At 53.5% G+C, this 14529-nt stretch overlaps 1 protein-coding gene across 1 annotated transcript in view; it reads left to right on the plus strand.

The window, feature by feature from the left end:
* The window catches only part of PTPRS (protein tyrosine phosphatase receptor type S), a 150391-nt gene that overhangs the window by 111520 nt on the left and 24342 nt on the right, over positions 1–14529 (plus strand). Inside the window, exons 11-21 of the mRNA XM_063161109.1 lie at positions 1366–1671; positions 3736–3929; positions 4374–4400; positions 6245–6362; positions 8663–9253; positions 9933–10030; positions 10163–10416; positions 10763–10856; positions 11599–11814; positions 13285–13442; positions 14196–14207. Coding sequence (XP_063017179.1) covers positions 1366–1671; positions 3736–3929; positions 4374–4400; positions 6245–6362; positions 8663–9253; positions 9933–10030; positions 10163–10416; positions 10763–10856; positions 11599–11814; positions 13285–13442; positions 14196–14207 — 2068 coding nt within the window. The remainder of the gene's footprint in view (positions 1–1365; positions 1672–3735; positions 3930–4373; positions 4401–6244; positions 6363–8662; positions 9254–9932; positions 10031–10162; positions 10417–10762; positions 10857–11598; positions 11815–13284; positions 13443–14195; positions 14208–14529) is intronic.

Consider the following 14529-nt stretch of genomic DNA (forward strand, 5'->3'; position numbering starts at 1 on the left):
CTGTCTCCTGGAATTGTGTGTCTCTCACTCCAGTGCCAGCTGGGCTCAGTGGGACTGGATTTAGCAGAGTCCTCGAGGCAAACTGGGCCTAAACATCTGGGTTTGACTCAAGGATGGGAGTAAGAGGCTTGAAAACAATCATTCCTCACAAAAAGAGCATCAGAGGAATGAGAAGCAGTGACCAGCACTGATCTACTGTTACTTGGGGGGCTTGTGAGTCCACCCCAGTTTCCTGCCCTGTCTGCAGAGACTTAGAAGCTCTTTATAGCAGTTGGGTGATATTGGATTTATTGATTTGCCCTGAGAATGTATCACACTCTGCTTCCCTGTGCTGATCAGTTGTCCACAGTGACAGGCAGAAGTGTGTTCTATCTCCTGGAAGTGTTCAGGGCCAGCAAGGAGCCCCCTGGGTGGTGGCAGCTGTTCCTGCCCAGGGCAGGGGATGGAAGAGAGGAGCTTTAAGGGAGAGCTGTGGGTTCCACCTTCCCCACCTCCTGGTCACCCTCCTGCTGCCACCCTGAGAAGGTGCCTGGGTAGGGCCACAGTTCCCAAGGTTTTCTCCCAGAAATACCCTGGTGTAGTTCAGGCAGAGAGTGCAGTGGGAATTAGACCTGCTGCTGCTTTGGAAAATCCCCTGGATACACAAATACCTCACCAAACCCACTGCCTCCCTCCTTCTGCAAGTGCTTTCTCAAAACCCTCCTCTCTAAACACCATGGCTTGGCAGTGTCCTGGGCATTCCCACTGTGGGATTTGGCCTCCTCCAGTCTGGGGACAACTAATCACTTCCATCTGGAGGTACAGACTCTTAAATTTAAGCCTCCTGGCAAAAGATTTGCTTTTCTTACTTAATTTTCACAGATCACTTCAAAGAAATTCAAGATCCCAGAGACTGAGGTTGGAAAGTGCTTTCTGAGCCAGAGCAGGATTTGCCAGGCTGCTGTAAAACAGGGAGCCAAAGGAAAGGGCTTTTATAGGGTGCAGCTGGGTGTGTAGCTGGTGCCAGCTTAGTGGAAGCAGCAGGACTCCTCTTGGCTGGCCCGCTTGCTGGTTTAGTCCTTTGCTTTACACCATTTCAGTTTTGATGCCCCATTTAATTTCTGTTGGCTTTTTTTTTTTTTTTTTGAAAAAAAAACTCTCTTCATTTCGGAAAAAAAAAAAAAAAAGACAACAACAAAAAAGCTCTCTTCTCTTTTAATTTTATCTTCCTAAACCAAACTTTCGTACGTTTTATTTTAGATTTTTTTGTTATCATTTTCCTTTTTTTTTTTCTTTTATCTTTCCCATCTTTTGTTTGTTTTTTTTTTCCCTCCCCCTTCTTTCCCCTTTCTCCCTGCTCCTGAATTTTCCCCCCCCCCCTCCTAGAACCGTCTGCCCCCCCTCAAGATGTAAAATGTGTCAGCACCCGCTCCACCGCCATTCTGGTAAGTTGGCGGCCGCCGCCGGCCGAGAGCCAGAACGGCGTCCTGGCCGGCTACAGCGTCCACTATCGAGCGCTGGACTCGGAGGACACGGAGCTAAAGGAGGTGAATGATATCCCCCCAACCACCAGTCAGATCCTGCTGGAGTCCCTGGAGAAGTGGACCGAGTACCGCGTCACCGTGGTGGCTCACACGGAGGTGGGGCCGGGCCCGGAGAGCTCGCCGGTCATCGTGCGCACGGATGAAGATGGTGAGTGAGAAGGGTTTGGGTTCTGCTGGGGGGTGGTTCCTGTCCCTGCAGGGGGTTGTTCCCATCAGCAGTCCCACAGGCAGGCTCTTCCCGTGGGTCTTGAGTGGTGCCGGGCCAGAGCTGGAGTGGGATTGAAGATCTGGGTTGTGCGGCATCTTCTGGTGCCATCACCCCATCACCTGGTGCCGTCACCCCATGACCCGGCATCCTCTGGTGCCATCTGGGACTGTAGGGTTCTCCTCCCCTGCATTTATGGGGTCTATAGGGTTCCCCTCCCCTACATTTACGGGTTCTGTAGGGTTCCCCTCTCCTACATTTACGGGGTCTGTAGGGTTCCCCTCTCCTGGATTTACAGGGTCTTAATATTTCCAAGTCTTGACTGCACCATCCTTTGGTGCTCTCTGAGCACTGGGGTCTGTGGGGTTTCCCTCCCCTGCATTTATGAGGTCTGTAGGGTTCCTCTCCCCTGTATTTTATGGGTCTTTCTCAATATCTCTGGGTCTTGACTGCACCATCCTCAGGTGCCATCCGAGCACTGGGGTCTATAGGGTTCTCCTCCCCTGGATTGGTCTTAATATCTCTGAGTCTTGACTGCACCACTCCCTCTGCAAAGATGCTCTCACTGAGCCAGGAGCAGCCAAGGCACTAAAAACCTTTGCTGTGAGGAAAACCTTTGCTGCCAGGACTTGAATCATTGTATATCCTGAGTTGGATGGGACCCACAAGGATCAGCCAAGTCCAGCTCCTGGTCCTGCATGGGACAGCCCCAAGAATCCCACTCTGTGCCTGAGAGCACGTGTTTTAAAGAGTTCTTCCCACACAGTCCTTGTTACTACCTCAGAGCTTTTGTCAGTTGTAGAAAGGAGGAATCTGTTGAAGTTTCAAAAGCCTTGAGTGACAACAGTTCAGTGGCCCCACTCAGAGACCTGACTTTTCCTGGTATTTCTACAACAAAATAAAACCAGGGAAAAGGATGAATGGGTGCATGAAGGGAGAGGAGCACCCTCAATGTGAGGGTAGGACCTCAGATAATATTGGGAGAATTTAGGGAGCTGGAGATAAACAATGATAGCTTATTATTAAAAACAACCTACAGGTGTTGTTTTCCTAATAGCTGTTTTCTTGTTATTCTCATAAGATTGTTTATAAATGGGTGTCTTGTTAATTAGCCAGTCAGGTGAAATGTATTGATTAGATGACCAGTCAGGTCTACCTGTATAAAAGGAGCAGTCTGAAGTAAAGATGTGTGCTTTATGCCACTCAGCTCTGAACAGTGACACCATCCCTGTGTCCAGGCCGTGCAGATCAGGTCCCACAGACCCTCACAATCCCCCAGAACTGGGAGGGCAGTGCCAGGTGATGGGATGCTCAGGTCTCCTCCCAGAGCTCAAATCCAGAGGAGCAGGGATGGGCTCCCAGCAGACCCCCAATTGTCAGGACCCAGGAAATCCCTCTGAGCAGCCAGAACCCCTGCCAGGGGTCTCATGACCCTGGCACAGAGCCCAAAATGCCCCTGTGTGGGTTTGGTTATGACCCATGGAGCAAGTTACCAACCTTAGATGAAGATCTGCAAGCCACAAAAAATTAGGTAGAGTGCTAGTGAATTTATCACGAGGTGAAAAAGTAGATTTTGGGGTTTCTAGAATGGAGGTCCAGAGGGCAAGATGGAGGGATCTGAGAGTGTCCTGCATTTCTCCTTCTTCTTCTTGGCCTCCCTCTTCTGCTGTGATGTTGGCACTTACAGATTGGTTTAGAGTAGAAGCTCACTGTCTAACACAGGTGATAGGTATTGGGAAGTAATTGTAAACATTGTATTTGTAGTTTTTAGTATAAAGATACAACACCACCCAGGGGCAGGCAGAGTGTCCTGAGCTGTTTTGCTAAACTGACCTCAGCAGGACAGGAGAAAAAATTTTATCAATAAAGAACAATAAACAACCTTGAGACCGAGAACTGAAGAGCTCTGACTCCTTCAAGTGCCGGGCTGGGAAAAGAGACTTCCAAATTTCAACACCCAATGACCAGAACCCCTGGTTGCCTCCCTCCCTCCCTCCCTCCCTGCAGTGCCCAGCGCTCCTCCACGGAAGGTGGAGGTGGAGGTGCTCAACTCCTCGGCCATCCAGGTGTTCTGGCGCTCGCCGGTGCCCAGCCGGCAGCACGGCCAGATCCGCGGCTACCAGGTGCACTACGTGCGCATGGAGAACGGCGAGGCCAGGGGGCTGCCCCACATCAAGGACATCATGCTGGCTGATGCCCAGGTAAGGGCTCACCTGGGCCAGCCCCGGGAGGCTGGGGAAGGGGGGATGTGGCTGTTGTGGGCAGTGTGACTCTGCTGAAGGGCCAAAAGGGGATATGGGACAAGGTGTGGATGTGGCTCTGCCGCACCTCTGTCTCTCATTTGTGCTCCCAGACAATGTTGCTGTGGAAGAGTATGAGCTGCTGTCCCAGCACTGAGATAGATAAATATCCATCCATCCATCCGTTCATCCTTGCTGTGTCTGGGAAGTCTTTTAATTCAGGCCAAGGCCGCAGTGGAATCCACTAATTTCTCCCACTCTACTTCTTCCCTCATGCTTGCCTGGTAACTTCTGACCTTGTGTGGCTGCTTGCTCAGGGACTCCTTCCTCATGCTGTGTCTCTGTCTTTCCCTTCTTTCCCCTCTTGTATTCTCACGTGCCAAACCTCTCTTGTTCTCTGCCCAGTGGGAAACAGATGACACTGCTGAATACGTAAGTAAAAACATCAAAATCCTCCCATGCTGGTTCTGCCTCTTCCCTTCTCCCACTTCCTGTTGTGGTGTGATATTTTCCTTTTCCTTTTTTTTTTTGTTTTTGTTTTTTTGCAGTGCAAGTGTGCCTGTTTTAGAGCCTGTTTTTGGTGTTCCCATGCATTGTCCCCTCCCTGTCACTGCTCTGTGCCCCTCTGTGATCGTGTCGTTTGTCAGCACGCAGCAATCCCACAGGGTTTTCCCTTTGGCTCTGAAGGAAAGATGGGTCTGCTGCTCCTCCACGGGGAAGCAGATGGCATATTGAATTTGGGACTGCTTTGAACAGATGAGAATCCTAAAATAGTTTGGATTGGAAGGGACCTTAAAGGCCATCTTGTTCCACTCCCAGCCAGGAGCAGGGACACCTTCCACCAGGCCAGGGAGCTCAGATGGGCTGCTTTGTAACCTCTGTGTCTGGAAAAGATACCCTGGGAAGCACTGGGAGCACAGAATCCATGAGTCCTGAGCTACCACAGCATGAACAAATGCTTTGTGCTCTCAAAGGGCTGAGGTTCTTAGAAACTCATTGATGCAAAGCACCGAATCATTATTGGTGCTTTTCCTTTTGAAGTACCTTAAAATCAGCTTGGCTGTTTGGCATTTGCTATTTCTGCTAAAATGATAAATGTTTTCCAAAATCCTACAGCTACCAAGAAGTAGGGGAAAGCTTTTTCTTCTTGGAATGGCAGAGTTCTGAGGTAAAACACAACTAAACTGGTGGTGTTTGTGTCTCCTGGGCATTGCCAATGCCCTGCACAAGTGAGGGGCCTCCCTTTGAGGGATGGAGAATGAATCTCAGAGAGACAAAGCCCCTTTCTTAAAATCTTCATAAAGCTCAGTGGCAGATGTGAGAGCAGAACAATTTTCTTGACTTCCAGGAGCCAGACCTGTCCCTGCCTCCAAAGTCACTGATCAAAATCCCACTGTTCCAAGGTTCTGCTGTTCCACTCCCAGCTCACCATCAGGGGAAATAATTATTTTCAGGACTAACAAATTCTTCCCAAGTGCTGCCCTGAGACTTAATATTGAATGCACGAAGGGGTGAGGAGAGGGGAAAGCCATAAAACATGCACAACATTCCCATCTCCCTCCTTTCTGGGGCCTTGGGGAAAACCCTGCTGCATGTGCTGTCATCCTGTTTGATTTAGCACGGGTGTTCCTTTTCCAACACAGCCCTTTGAAAGGCTGCATCCCTCCTGGGGAAGGGCTGTTCTTGAGGCCAGCGTTCCAACAAAAGCTCCTGGGAGCCAGGTGTGGGGAGGCTGATAGAGGATGGGAAGGAGGGGGTGGGATTTAGCAGGGAGCTTTAGCGTGAGCAGAATGTGTCGTCTTGCACTTTGCATTCAAGCAATCCCTTTAATATTATGAAAGCATTAAAAATATCTCTTGAGGAGGGAAGAGAGGGGTAATGGTGAAAAAAAAAAAAAAATGTAATCTCCCTGAAACCTCTGAGCCTCCTCTGAGGCCGCACAGTGGAGAGGAAAGCTTTGAAGGGAGCGACAGCATTTGGATGCTGAAGTGGTTTGTGTGAAGACAGGGAATGTGTGAGAGGCAGATCTGGAGGAGGCTGCCTTGCACAGGGCCCTGCAGAGCCAGGCTGTGTTTGCAGAGCTGTGAGTGCCTCTCCAGGGGAACGGGGCTCTCCCCCTCTGCCACTTCCCACAGAAGCCCCAGAGTGTCTCGTGCCCTTGGATTTGGTCTTCCTGCATGCTGGAAAAGGGCTGAGCCTCCTGCCAGGAGGAGAGGGCTGCTCTTGGGTGTGGGCCTGAATACTGACACGGTTTCCCTTTGGCATCTGGCAAACAGGAAATGATCATTGCTGGGCTCCAGCCCGAGACTGCCTATTCCATCACCGTGGCCGCCTACACCATGAAGGGAGATGGTGCCCGCAGCAAGCCCAAAGTGGTCACCACCAAGGGTGCAGGTGAGAGCCTTTTCCTCTGCCAGTGGGATTCACCCCTTCCCTAAAGCCAAGGGGCTTCTCCAGACTCACCTTCTTCCATCCCACTCCCTTCTCAAAGGACAGACTTGCAGCAAGAGCCAGACTGCCCCAAGGGCAAAGTTAGATTGAGGGCGGCAGAAACCCCTTCATTCCTCACACGCAGCCCTCACCAAATGTCACCATTTTCTGTCCAGTGCTTCAGAAAGCCCAGGCACACCCAGAAGCACAACAGAGGATGAATTTGCCCCTTGTAGTGTCTTGGGCTGTAAATTGCAGTGCATCAGAAGGACTGGAGAGACTGCAGCTTTGCAGGTGGCCCAGGCAGGTGCACTGGGGACAGCTCAGCTCTGCTCTCAGGGTGCTGATTTGCAAAGACCTGAGGAGCAGCAGGCAGACAGTGGGTGCTTGTCCTGCCCACTCTTCTCTTCTGGTACCATGTCTGGTGTACATCCCCCGTGTTCAGGACTGCTGGAGGGAGAAACTCTGACAGTATTGACCTTTCCTGGCTCCCATTTCTGGGTTCTGAGCTCTGCCTGCACATAGCAGCCAAAGCCTTTTCCTTCACTCACCCTCTTCTCCTTCTGCCCATGTTTCTCCTCACTAACTCCCAGCTTCTCTGCTTTCCTTCTTCCTGAGGCTCCCCACCCTCTCTGTTTTCCTCTCCTGGAGCCTTTCTCTCTGCCTGGCTCCCTTGTCACTCTCCCTTGTCACCCTCCCTCATCTCTTCCATTAGGATTTGCAGTGCAGGTGATCAGTCACAGAGGGATGTTTTCTCCAGCACAGCAGCTATTACCCAAAACTCAATTTCCCCTGACTTGAAATAGCTGTTTAAAAAAAAAAATCTTTCAAATGGCTCTGTAACATTCTTACCTTCTTTGCAGTATTGAGTCAATACACCTTCTGAGAGGAGAGATTTCTTTCTTTATCACTCAGGGCTGGGGGCTGAATTTAAATACAGTAATACATCTAATTTTCTCCTTTACTGTCCAAACCAATTGCAAAATAAAACACTTCCCCCTCTCTGAACTTTCTTCTCACCTTTATTCCAAACAACATTTGTTGTGCAGATGTAATACTTCCAAGCTCAGCTGATTACAGTAACGTTTGTGATAAAAACTGAAACATAAAGGTAATGGCACTCTTTTTCTCTTTAATGTGTTCCTTAGGCATTCCCAGGGGAGGAGGCTGGCTCTCCCTGCCATTCTTTGGCACTTTGGAAGGAATGCAGGATTTGTTTTAGAGACAGCCCCTCGTCCCCAGCGAGGTGTCAGGCAGAGTTCCCAGTGTGACCCATTCAGATCCTGCCCTGCTCCCTCCTTCCAGCATTCCAGCCCTCACCCCTTGGTCAGGCTCCTGCCGTGGGACATCTCCCAGCTCCATTTCTCTCCTCCTGTCCAACCAGGAGAAACACCAAGGCGGAGAGAAGGAAATTAGATCTCTAATAGTGGAGCTGAGTGTCAATGACGCGTGAGCTGCTGGAATTAATGCTCTGCTTTCTCTGGCTTCGGGGATCTCTGGGCCTGCACGTGTCATTTAACTGTGGCTGTGGGCTTGCTTAGCAGTCAGCCAGTGCCAGGGCTCATTAGGCAGAGACATGGCACTGCTGAGCTCCCCAGAACCCCCAGACGTGGGGGAGCTCGCTGAAAATGCACCAGCACTGTGAGTTCCCTGCCTCCAGAGGAGAGGAGCAGCACAGAGAGAGCAGCAGCTCTCCCTGCCCTCTGCCTCACGCACATTTTGGGCTCTGGCTCCTCTGCCTGTGCTTCCTTCTGTACCCAAGTGGGCGATGAGCTGCCTGCCAGCCGTGTGAGCTGGCCCTGTGCCTGCTGCTCAGGACCTGGGGCTGCCCAGACTTCCTTCCATCCCTCATTGCTTCACCCTCAGCTGCTCTGGACTCCCCAGCCTGGGCCAATCTGTTCCAGGCTCTTTCTGCATGAGCTGGGCTGTGTAATGGAGAGAGGGAGGGAGGCTGGGACTTTGGAGACTCCAGGTTTGTTTTTCCCTGCCCTGGGAAGCAACTGGGACAGGAGGCTGGGAGCCTGACTCCTGAGTCTGCCCTTCCCAGTGGTGGAGGGTGAGTGGTCCAGGGACAGGGTAGGAGCTGTGCACGTCCTGAACAAAGGGAAGGAAATAAATTCAGCAGTGTGTCAGCAGCTCACAGCTGACATGTTGGCAGTGCTCCTCGTTTCCCAAACTGTTTAGGGCGTACAGGGTGGCAGCAGTTGGGGTTCCGTGGAGCTGAAGAGCCCCTGCAGCTCCTGTGTGTCTCTCTTCTCTGCCAGTCCCAGGAAAGCCCATCCTGTCTGTGCACCAGACAGAGGAGAACACCCTGCTGGTGAAGTGGGAGCCGCCGCTGGGCGCCGAGGGCCAGGTGCTGGGCTACCGGCTGCAGTTTGGCCGCAAGGACGTGGCCCCTCTGGCCACGCTGGAGTTCTCGGCTCTGGAGGATAAGTACATCGCCACCAGCATCCACAAGGGCGCCACCTACGTCTTCAAGCTGGCCGTGAAAAGCCGGGCCGGCTTCGGGGAGGAAGCCGTGCAGGAACTCAGCACCCCCGAGGACATCCCCAAGGGGTACCCCCAGATCCTGGAGGCCAGCAATGTCACGTCCATGTCGGTGCAGTTCGGCTGGCTGCCCCCCGTGCTGGCCGAGAGGAACGGCGCCATCGTCAAATACACCGTGGCCTACCGGGAAGCCGGTTCTCCCGGGAACCTGCTGGAAAAAGAGCTGCCCCCCTCCCCAGAGAACTCGTACACCCTCAACGGCCTCAAACCCAACACCGCCTATGACGTTAAAATCCGTGCTCACACCAGTAAAGGCCCCGGGCCCTACAGCCCGACCGTCCAGTATCGGACGTTCCAGCTGGACCAAGGTAGGACTCACCGGTTTCTCCTCCCTCTCTCCCCTTGTATCCGGGGCTGGTGCCGGGAGGCAAGAGAGCTGGAGAGGTCAGGCCGGGCTCAGCCAGGCTCGTGAGTAAAATGCAAAGCACTCTGGTGTCACTCTCAGTCCCTCCGCTCCTCTCTGCCTTGGGCCAGGTAAGTCCCTTTTACCGCTTTCTTCTAAGTTAAGTCCGGACACCTCCTGTCACTGGCACCTGAAGGGGGGGGCCAGTCACTCTACAGGTGGGAAGAGCATTTTCTTCAGCTTTTGCAAGCAGCCAAAAGAAAAGAGCAAAAATTAAAAAAAAAAAAAAAAGCCAAAACCCTCAAGCCGTGACCTGGGATGGGTTTTTCTTCACCTGAGCATGCTCAGCCAGGCAGCACCTCGTTCCTGCAGCAGCCACCCAGGCCCAGAGTGTGGGGGCACAGCCACGTGCCCTGCTGGGGTTAGGCACAGGGACAGGGAGCACTGGGAGATGGACCTTGGCAAAACTCAAGCACAGTGGAGGCAGGAGCAATCCCTTCAGTTCCTGCAGCCGCAGCCAGACCCAGCCTGGCAGGCCCCTCTTCCAGCACTTGACATTCTCTTCCTTCTCTTTCCTGCTCTTCCTTCCCTCTGCTGCCTTTTCTTCTCCTTTCTCCCCTTCCTCCTCACTTTTTTCTCTGCAGTTTTACCCAAAAACTTCAAGGTGAAGATGGTGACAAAGACATCTGTCCTCCTGAGCTGGGAGTTCCCTGAGAATTACAACTCTCCTACCCCATACAAGGCAAGTGGAGGGCAGGGGTTTCTCCCCACGTGTGCCCCAGCTCTTCAGGGCTGGGTGCTCCATGTTCCCTGCACAAGGAAGGGATGGGAAGGAAGGAGCTTGCTCAGGGAAGAACCTCCTCCCCTCCCACAGATCCAGTACAACGGGCTGCACGTCGACGTGGACGGCCGGACCACCAAGAAACTCATCACGCACCTGAGGCCCCGCACCTTCTACAACTTCGTGCTGATGAACCAGGGCAACAGCATGGGGGGGCTGCAGCAGAACGTGGCAGCCTGGACTGCTGCTGACATGTTGTCCAAGAAGCCAGAGGTGACCCACAAGCCTGATGCTGATGGCAACGTGGTGGTGATTCTCCCCGACGTGAAGAGCTCTGTGCCTGTCCAGTAGGTTTCTGTTTAACTGCAGGGCTGGGGGCTCAGTTTGTGTTTTGGGGGTCAGCCCTGATGGCTGGAAACCCCCAGGGGCAGTACCAGGAGGGTGATCCCTGCATTTCCAGCCTTCCTGACTGTTCCACAACTAACAGGGAAAGCCAAAGAAGTGTGCAGGGAGTGCACAAGGAGACGTGGGGCTGCCACTGAACCCAGCTCCTTCCAGGAACAGCAGCTGTGCTGAATGCAGAATAAGGGGCTCGAGCCAGTGGGGCACTTTGGGCAAACTCACATCAGTGTGTGTGCTCCCTTCTTCCATGGCTCATTCCTTCTGTTTCTTCTTGTCATTGCCAACATTTAGAGCTTTCTACATTGTGGTGGTGCCTCTGAGGAAGTCCCGGGGGGGACAGTTCCTCAACCCCCTGGGCAGCCCTGAGGAGATGGACCTGGAGGAGGTGAGTGTGGCTGAAGCTGGACTCAGCACAGGGGGAGAGAGAGCAGCGGGAATGGGATGGGGACCTGAGGGCTGGCAGGGGGGTTTGGGGTACCTGTGCTCCCCAGACTGGCAGGGGGATTTGGGGTTCCTGTGCTCCTCATCAGGGCAGCCAGGCTGGGAGGGGGATTTGGGGTACCTTTGCTCCTCATCAGGGCAGCCAGGCTGGGAGGGGGATTTGGGGTACCTGTGCTCCCCAGACTGGCAGGGGGATTTTGGGTACCTGTGCTCCTCATCAGGGCAGCCAGGCTGGGAGGGGGATTTTGGGTACCTGTGCTCCCCAGATTGGGAGGGGGATTTGGGGTACCTGTGCTCCCCAGACTGGGAGGGGATTTGGGGTACCTGTGCTCCCCAGACTGGCAGGGGGATTTGGGGTACCTGTGCTCCTCATCAGGGCAGCCAGGCTGGGAGGGGGATTTGGGGTACCTTTGCTCCTCATCAGGGCAGCCAGGCTGGGAGGGGGATTTGGGGTACCTGTGCTCCCCAGACTGGGAGGGGATTTTGGGTACCTGTGCTCCCCAGACTGGGAGGGGATTTTGGGTACCTGTGCTCCTCATTCATGCAGCCAGGGAGCAGCCAGGCTGGGAGGGGTGTTTGGGGTACCTGTGCTCCTCACTCCGAGCAGCCAGGGAGCAGAGGCTGGGAGGGGGTTTGGCTCTCCCTGCTGCCCCCGTGCAGGCTCTCAGGTGCCCTGTTGCCCGCAGCTGGTGCAGGACATCGCGCGGCTGCGGCGCCGGAGCCTGCGGCACTCGCGGCAGCTGGACTTCCCCCGGCCCTACATCGCCGCCCGCTTCCGCTCGCTGCCCTCGCACTTCATCCTGGGGGACATGAAGCACTACGACAACTTTGAGAACAGAGCCCTGGAGCCAGGACAGAAATACGTGCTCTTCATCCTGGCTGTGCTGCAGGAGCCCGAGGCTGTAAGCGCTGCCTGGTTCCCCCGGCCCTGCTGCCCTCCTGGCGTCCTGGAGGGGTTTTTTACTTTCCAGCTGTGGCTCTTGTGCCTGATGAGCTGCTTGTGCTTGTGCCTGAATTTGTCTCTTCCAAGCACAAGAGGACAAGAGGAGCTGTGACTGTCCCAGTCGTTGTGGGCAGACCTTGCACACTCGTGGCTCCAGAATGGGGAGGAACAGCACCAGAGTTCAGAGGGCCCTGGGTCAAACCCCTTTGTGAACAGTAATTTCCTTTAAAGGCTGTTCTTTAACTCCTTAGAGCAATGACCCCAGACATCCTGCTCCTAGAGCATGTCACACTCTGGGCATTGCAGAGTTCCTCTTCAAGCACAGAGATTTCCATTTTTTAATGGAAAACTACAAGTTCTGTCTACCAATTCAGCATCTCTGCTGTTTTCACTGGGGCTGTACTTGGCTTTATGAAAACAACTATTTTAATATTTACCTGCCTCCTCCCTCACACACAATAGGAAACAGACTAATACTTTGTTGTTTTTAAATCCCCCTATGGAATTGTAGCAGGGAGCTATTGGAAATTAAGGGTTTTCAGAGGTTTTTTTCCCCAATAAATATTTACTTGTGTATTTGATATTAAAGGATTAGGCTGACACACTCCTGAATGGGTTTCTCAATCGGATTACTGCAGCTTGAGGTAATTTCTGCTTTAGAACAAGGTGCTGCAGACTCACTCCCAGTGGCCTGGATCCGCAGCAGCTCCTGAGTGTGGAGCAGCATTCCAGCCTGCTCAGAGCTGATGGAGTTCAAGGACCCAGAGCCCCTGTTCCTGTCCTATCCCTGGCTGCTCTCCCAAAGCAGGCCATGCCAGTTCTCTGTGCTGTTCAGTTCCTGGGTAGGATGGGAATTCATCCTTTGTCAGGACTTTAAAAGGGTTTGGATGTGTCTCTGATCCTCCTCAAGAACCAGCTCAGCGAAGAGGCAGCAGAGGACACACACAGTGTTTTACTGCTTTGTATTTATTTGTCAGTGTTGTTTTCTCTCAGTCACCAGACCAAGCGTTAATTCTTGTTTTAATCCCTTCCCTCTTGCTCTGTAATCCCCTCTGACTGTCAAAATCCAGATGGTTACGTGAGAGCTTGGGCAGTGTTTGTGTGTTTGTGGCAGTGGTGGGGGCTCGGGGCTGTGCTGGAACAGGAGCAGCAGGAATGACAGACACAGGGCAGGCTGCAGCCTCACACGAGTGAGATCTTTCCGTGCTCTGTCTCACTGGAGCATTGGAAGATACCCCTCATGTGGATGCCCAGGAACAGGGCACTTTCTCTGGGCTGGAGAGGGCATTTTTCCCTGTCAGCATTTCGGTTGTGGTGCAGAGAGCTCACACCCTCTCCAGCAGCTCCTCCTGTGCAATATCCTGTGCTTGGCCCTCTTCAGTCCCACGCCACCTCTGAGCTGTGTTCCACCCTGTTCCCTGTCTTGCAGACCTATGCTGCCAGTCCCTTCTCTGACCCCATCCAGCTGGACAACCCTGACCCCCAGCCCATCATTGATGGTGAGGAGGGGCTCATCTGGGTCATTGGGCCCGTCCTGGCCGTGGTCTTCATCATCTGCATCGTCATCGCCATCCTGCTCTACAAAAAGTAAGAGCTGCTCACCCCTGAGATGGTTCTGAGCGTCCCCAGGGCCCTAAAGGGGATTTCTGTCCTGCTCATGAGGGGAAACCCTTCCCTGAGGCACAAATGCTGGGATGGGAGAGTGTGCCCAGCACAGGAGGGATCAGCAGGGATTTGCTGCTGCAGGTTGTGCCCTCCCAGGAAAGCTGTGCCTGTCCCACAGACGCTCCCTTGGGCACTGAGTGTGCCAGGACTCCCTGTGGGCACTGGGGGATGCAGGGGAGGCACCCCTGGGCTGGGGGGCAGCACAGACCTCCACTGCTCTCAGACTGGTTTCCTGCTGGAGATGGGAGACAGGAGCAGGGTATGGTTCTTCAGGAGAGAGAAGGGAAAACCTCTTTTTGTCTCCCTTCCCCTTGGCTTTCTGAGCAGTTCATGGGGTGTGGATGGGAGCTGGGGGTCCCTGAGCACACACAGGGCAAGGGAAGGGGGCAGCAGGGGCTGAGCAGAGTAAATAAAGGTGACAATGGCCAGCAGAGGGGTCCTTAGCTAGGACAGCTCATTCCCAGGGTGGGGGGAGCTCTCCCAGCCCTGCTCCATCTGTGCTTTTGGCAGGGGCTTAGGGGTTCTGGTCGGTGTCCCTTTGGCTGGGTGATCTTTGCTGGTCCCACCTCTGCTGCCAGGGTTAGAGCTGAGCAAATGCCTCCCCCTGGCTCTGCAAGTCCTTTCTAACCTGAGCGTTTTTCTTGTCTCCTCTCCACTCACTGCCTTCCTGGACAGCAAACCAGACAGGTAAGAGCACCAGATTTGCCATGTATTCGGGTTCTTGCTTGCTGTGTGTTAAGCAGTGTTTGCTGTGTGGTGTTGGGGCTGGGACCATGTTTGAATTGGGGCAGAAAAAGCAAAGCAAGCCCAGCTTTCTCCTGTTTGTCCATTCCTAAATGAAACGGCCCTTGCCCCGGTTGGGCAGCAGTGACAGTAAATGGCTCATGAAGTGCTGGTTAATGGAGCAGAGCAGCTCTCATTTGTGTGGCAGGCAGAGGTGAGAGTGGGTTTCTGCATGTCTGGCTGCTCCACACGGGCTGTCCTGAGCCCCTGGCACAGTGCAAGCAGC

The sequence above is a fragment of the Melospiza melodia genome, chromosome 7 (genome assembly GCF_035770615.1).
Source record: "Melospiza melodia melodia isolate bMelMel2 chromosome 7, bMelMel2.pri, whole genome shotgun sequence".
Classification (NCBI taxonomy): Eukaryota; Metazoa; Chordata; class Aves; order Passeriformes; family Passerellidae; genus Melospiza; species Melospiza melodia.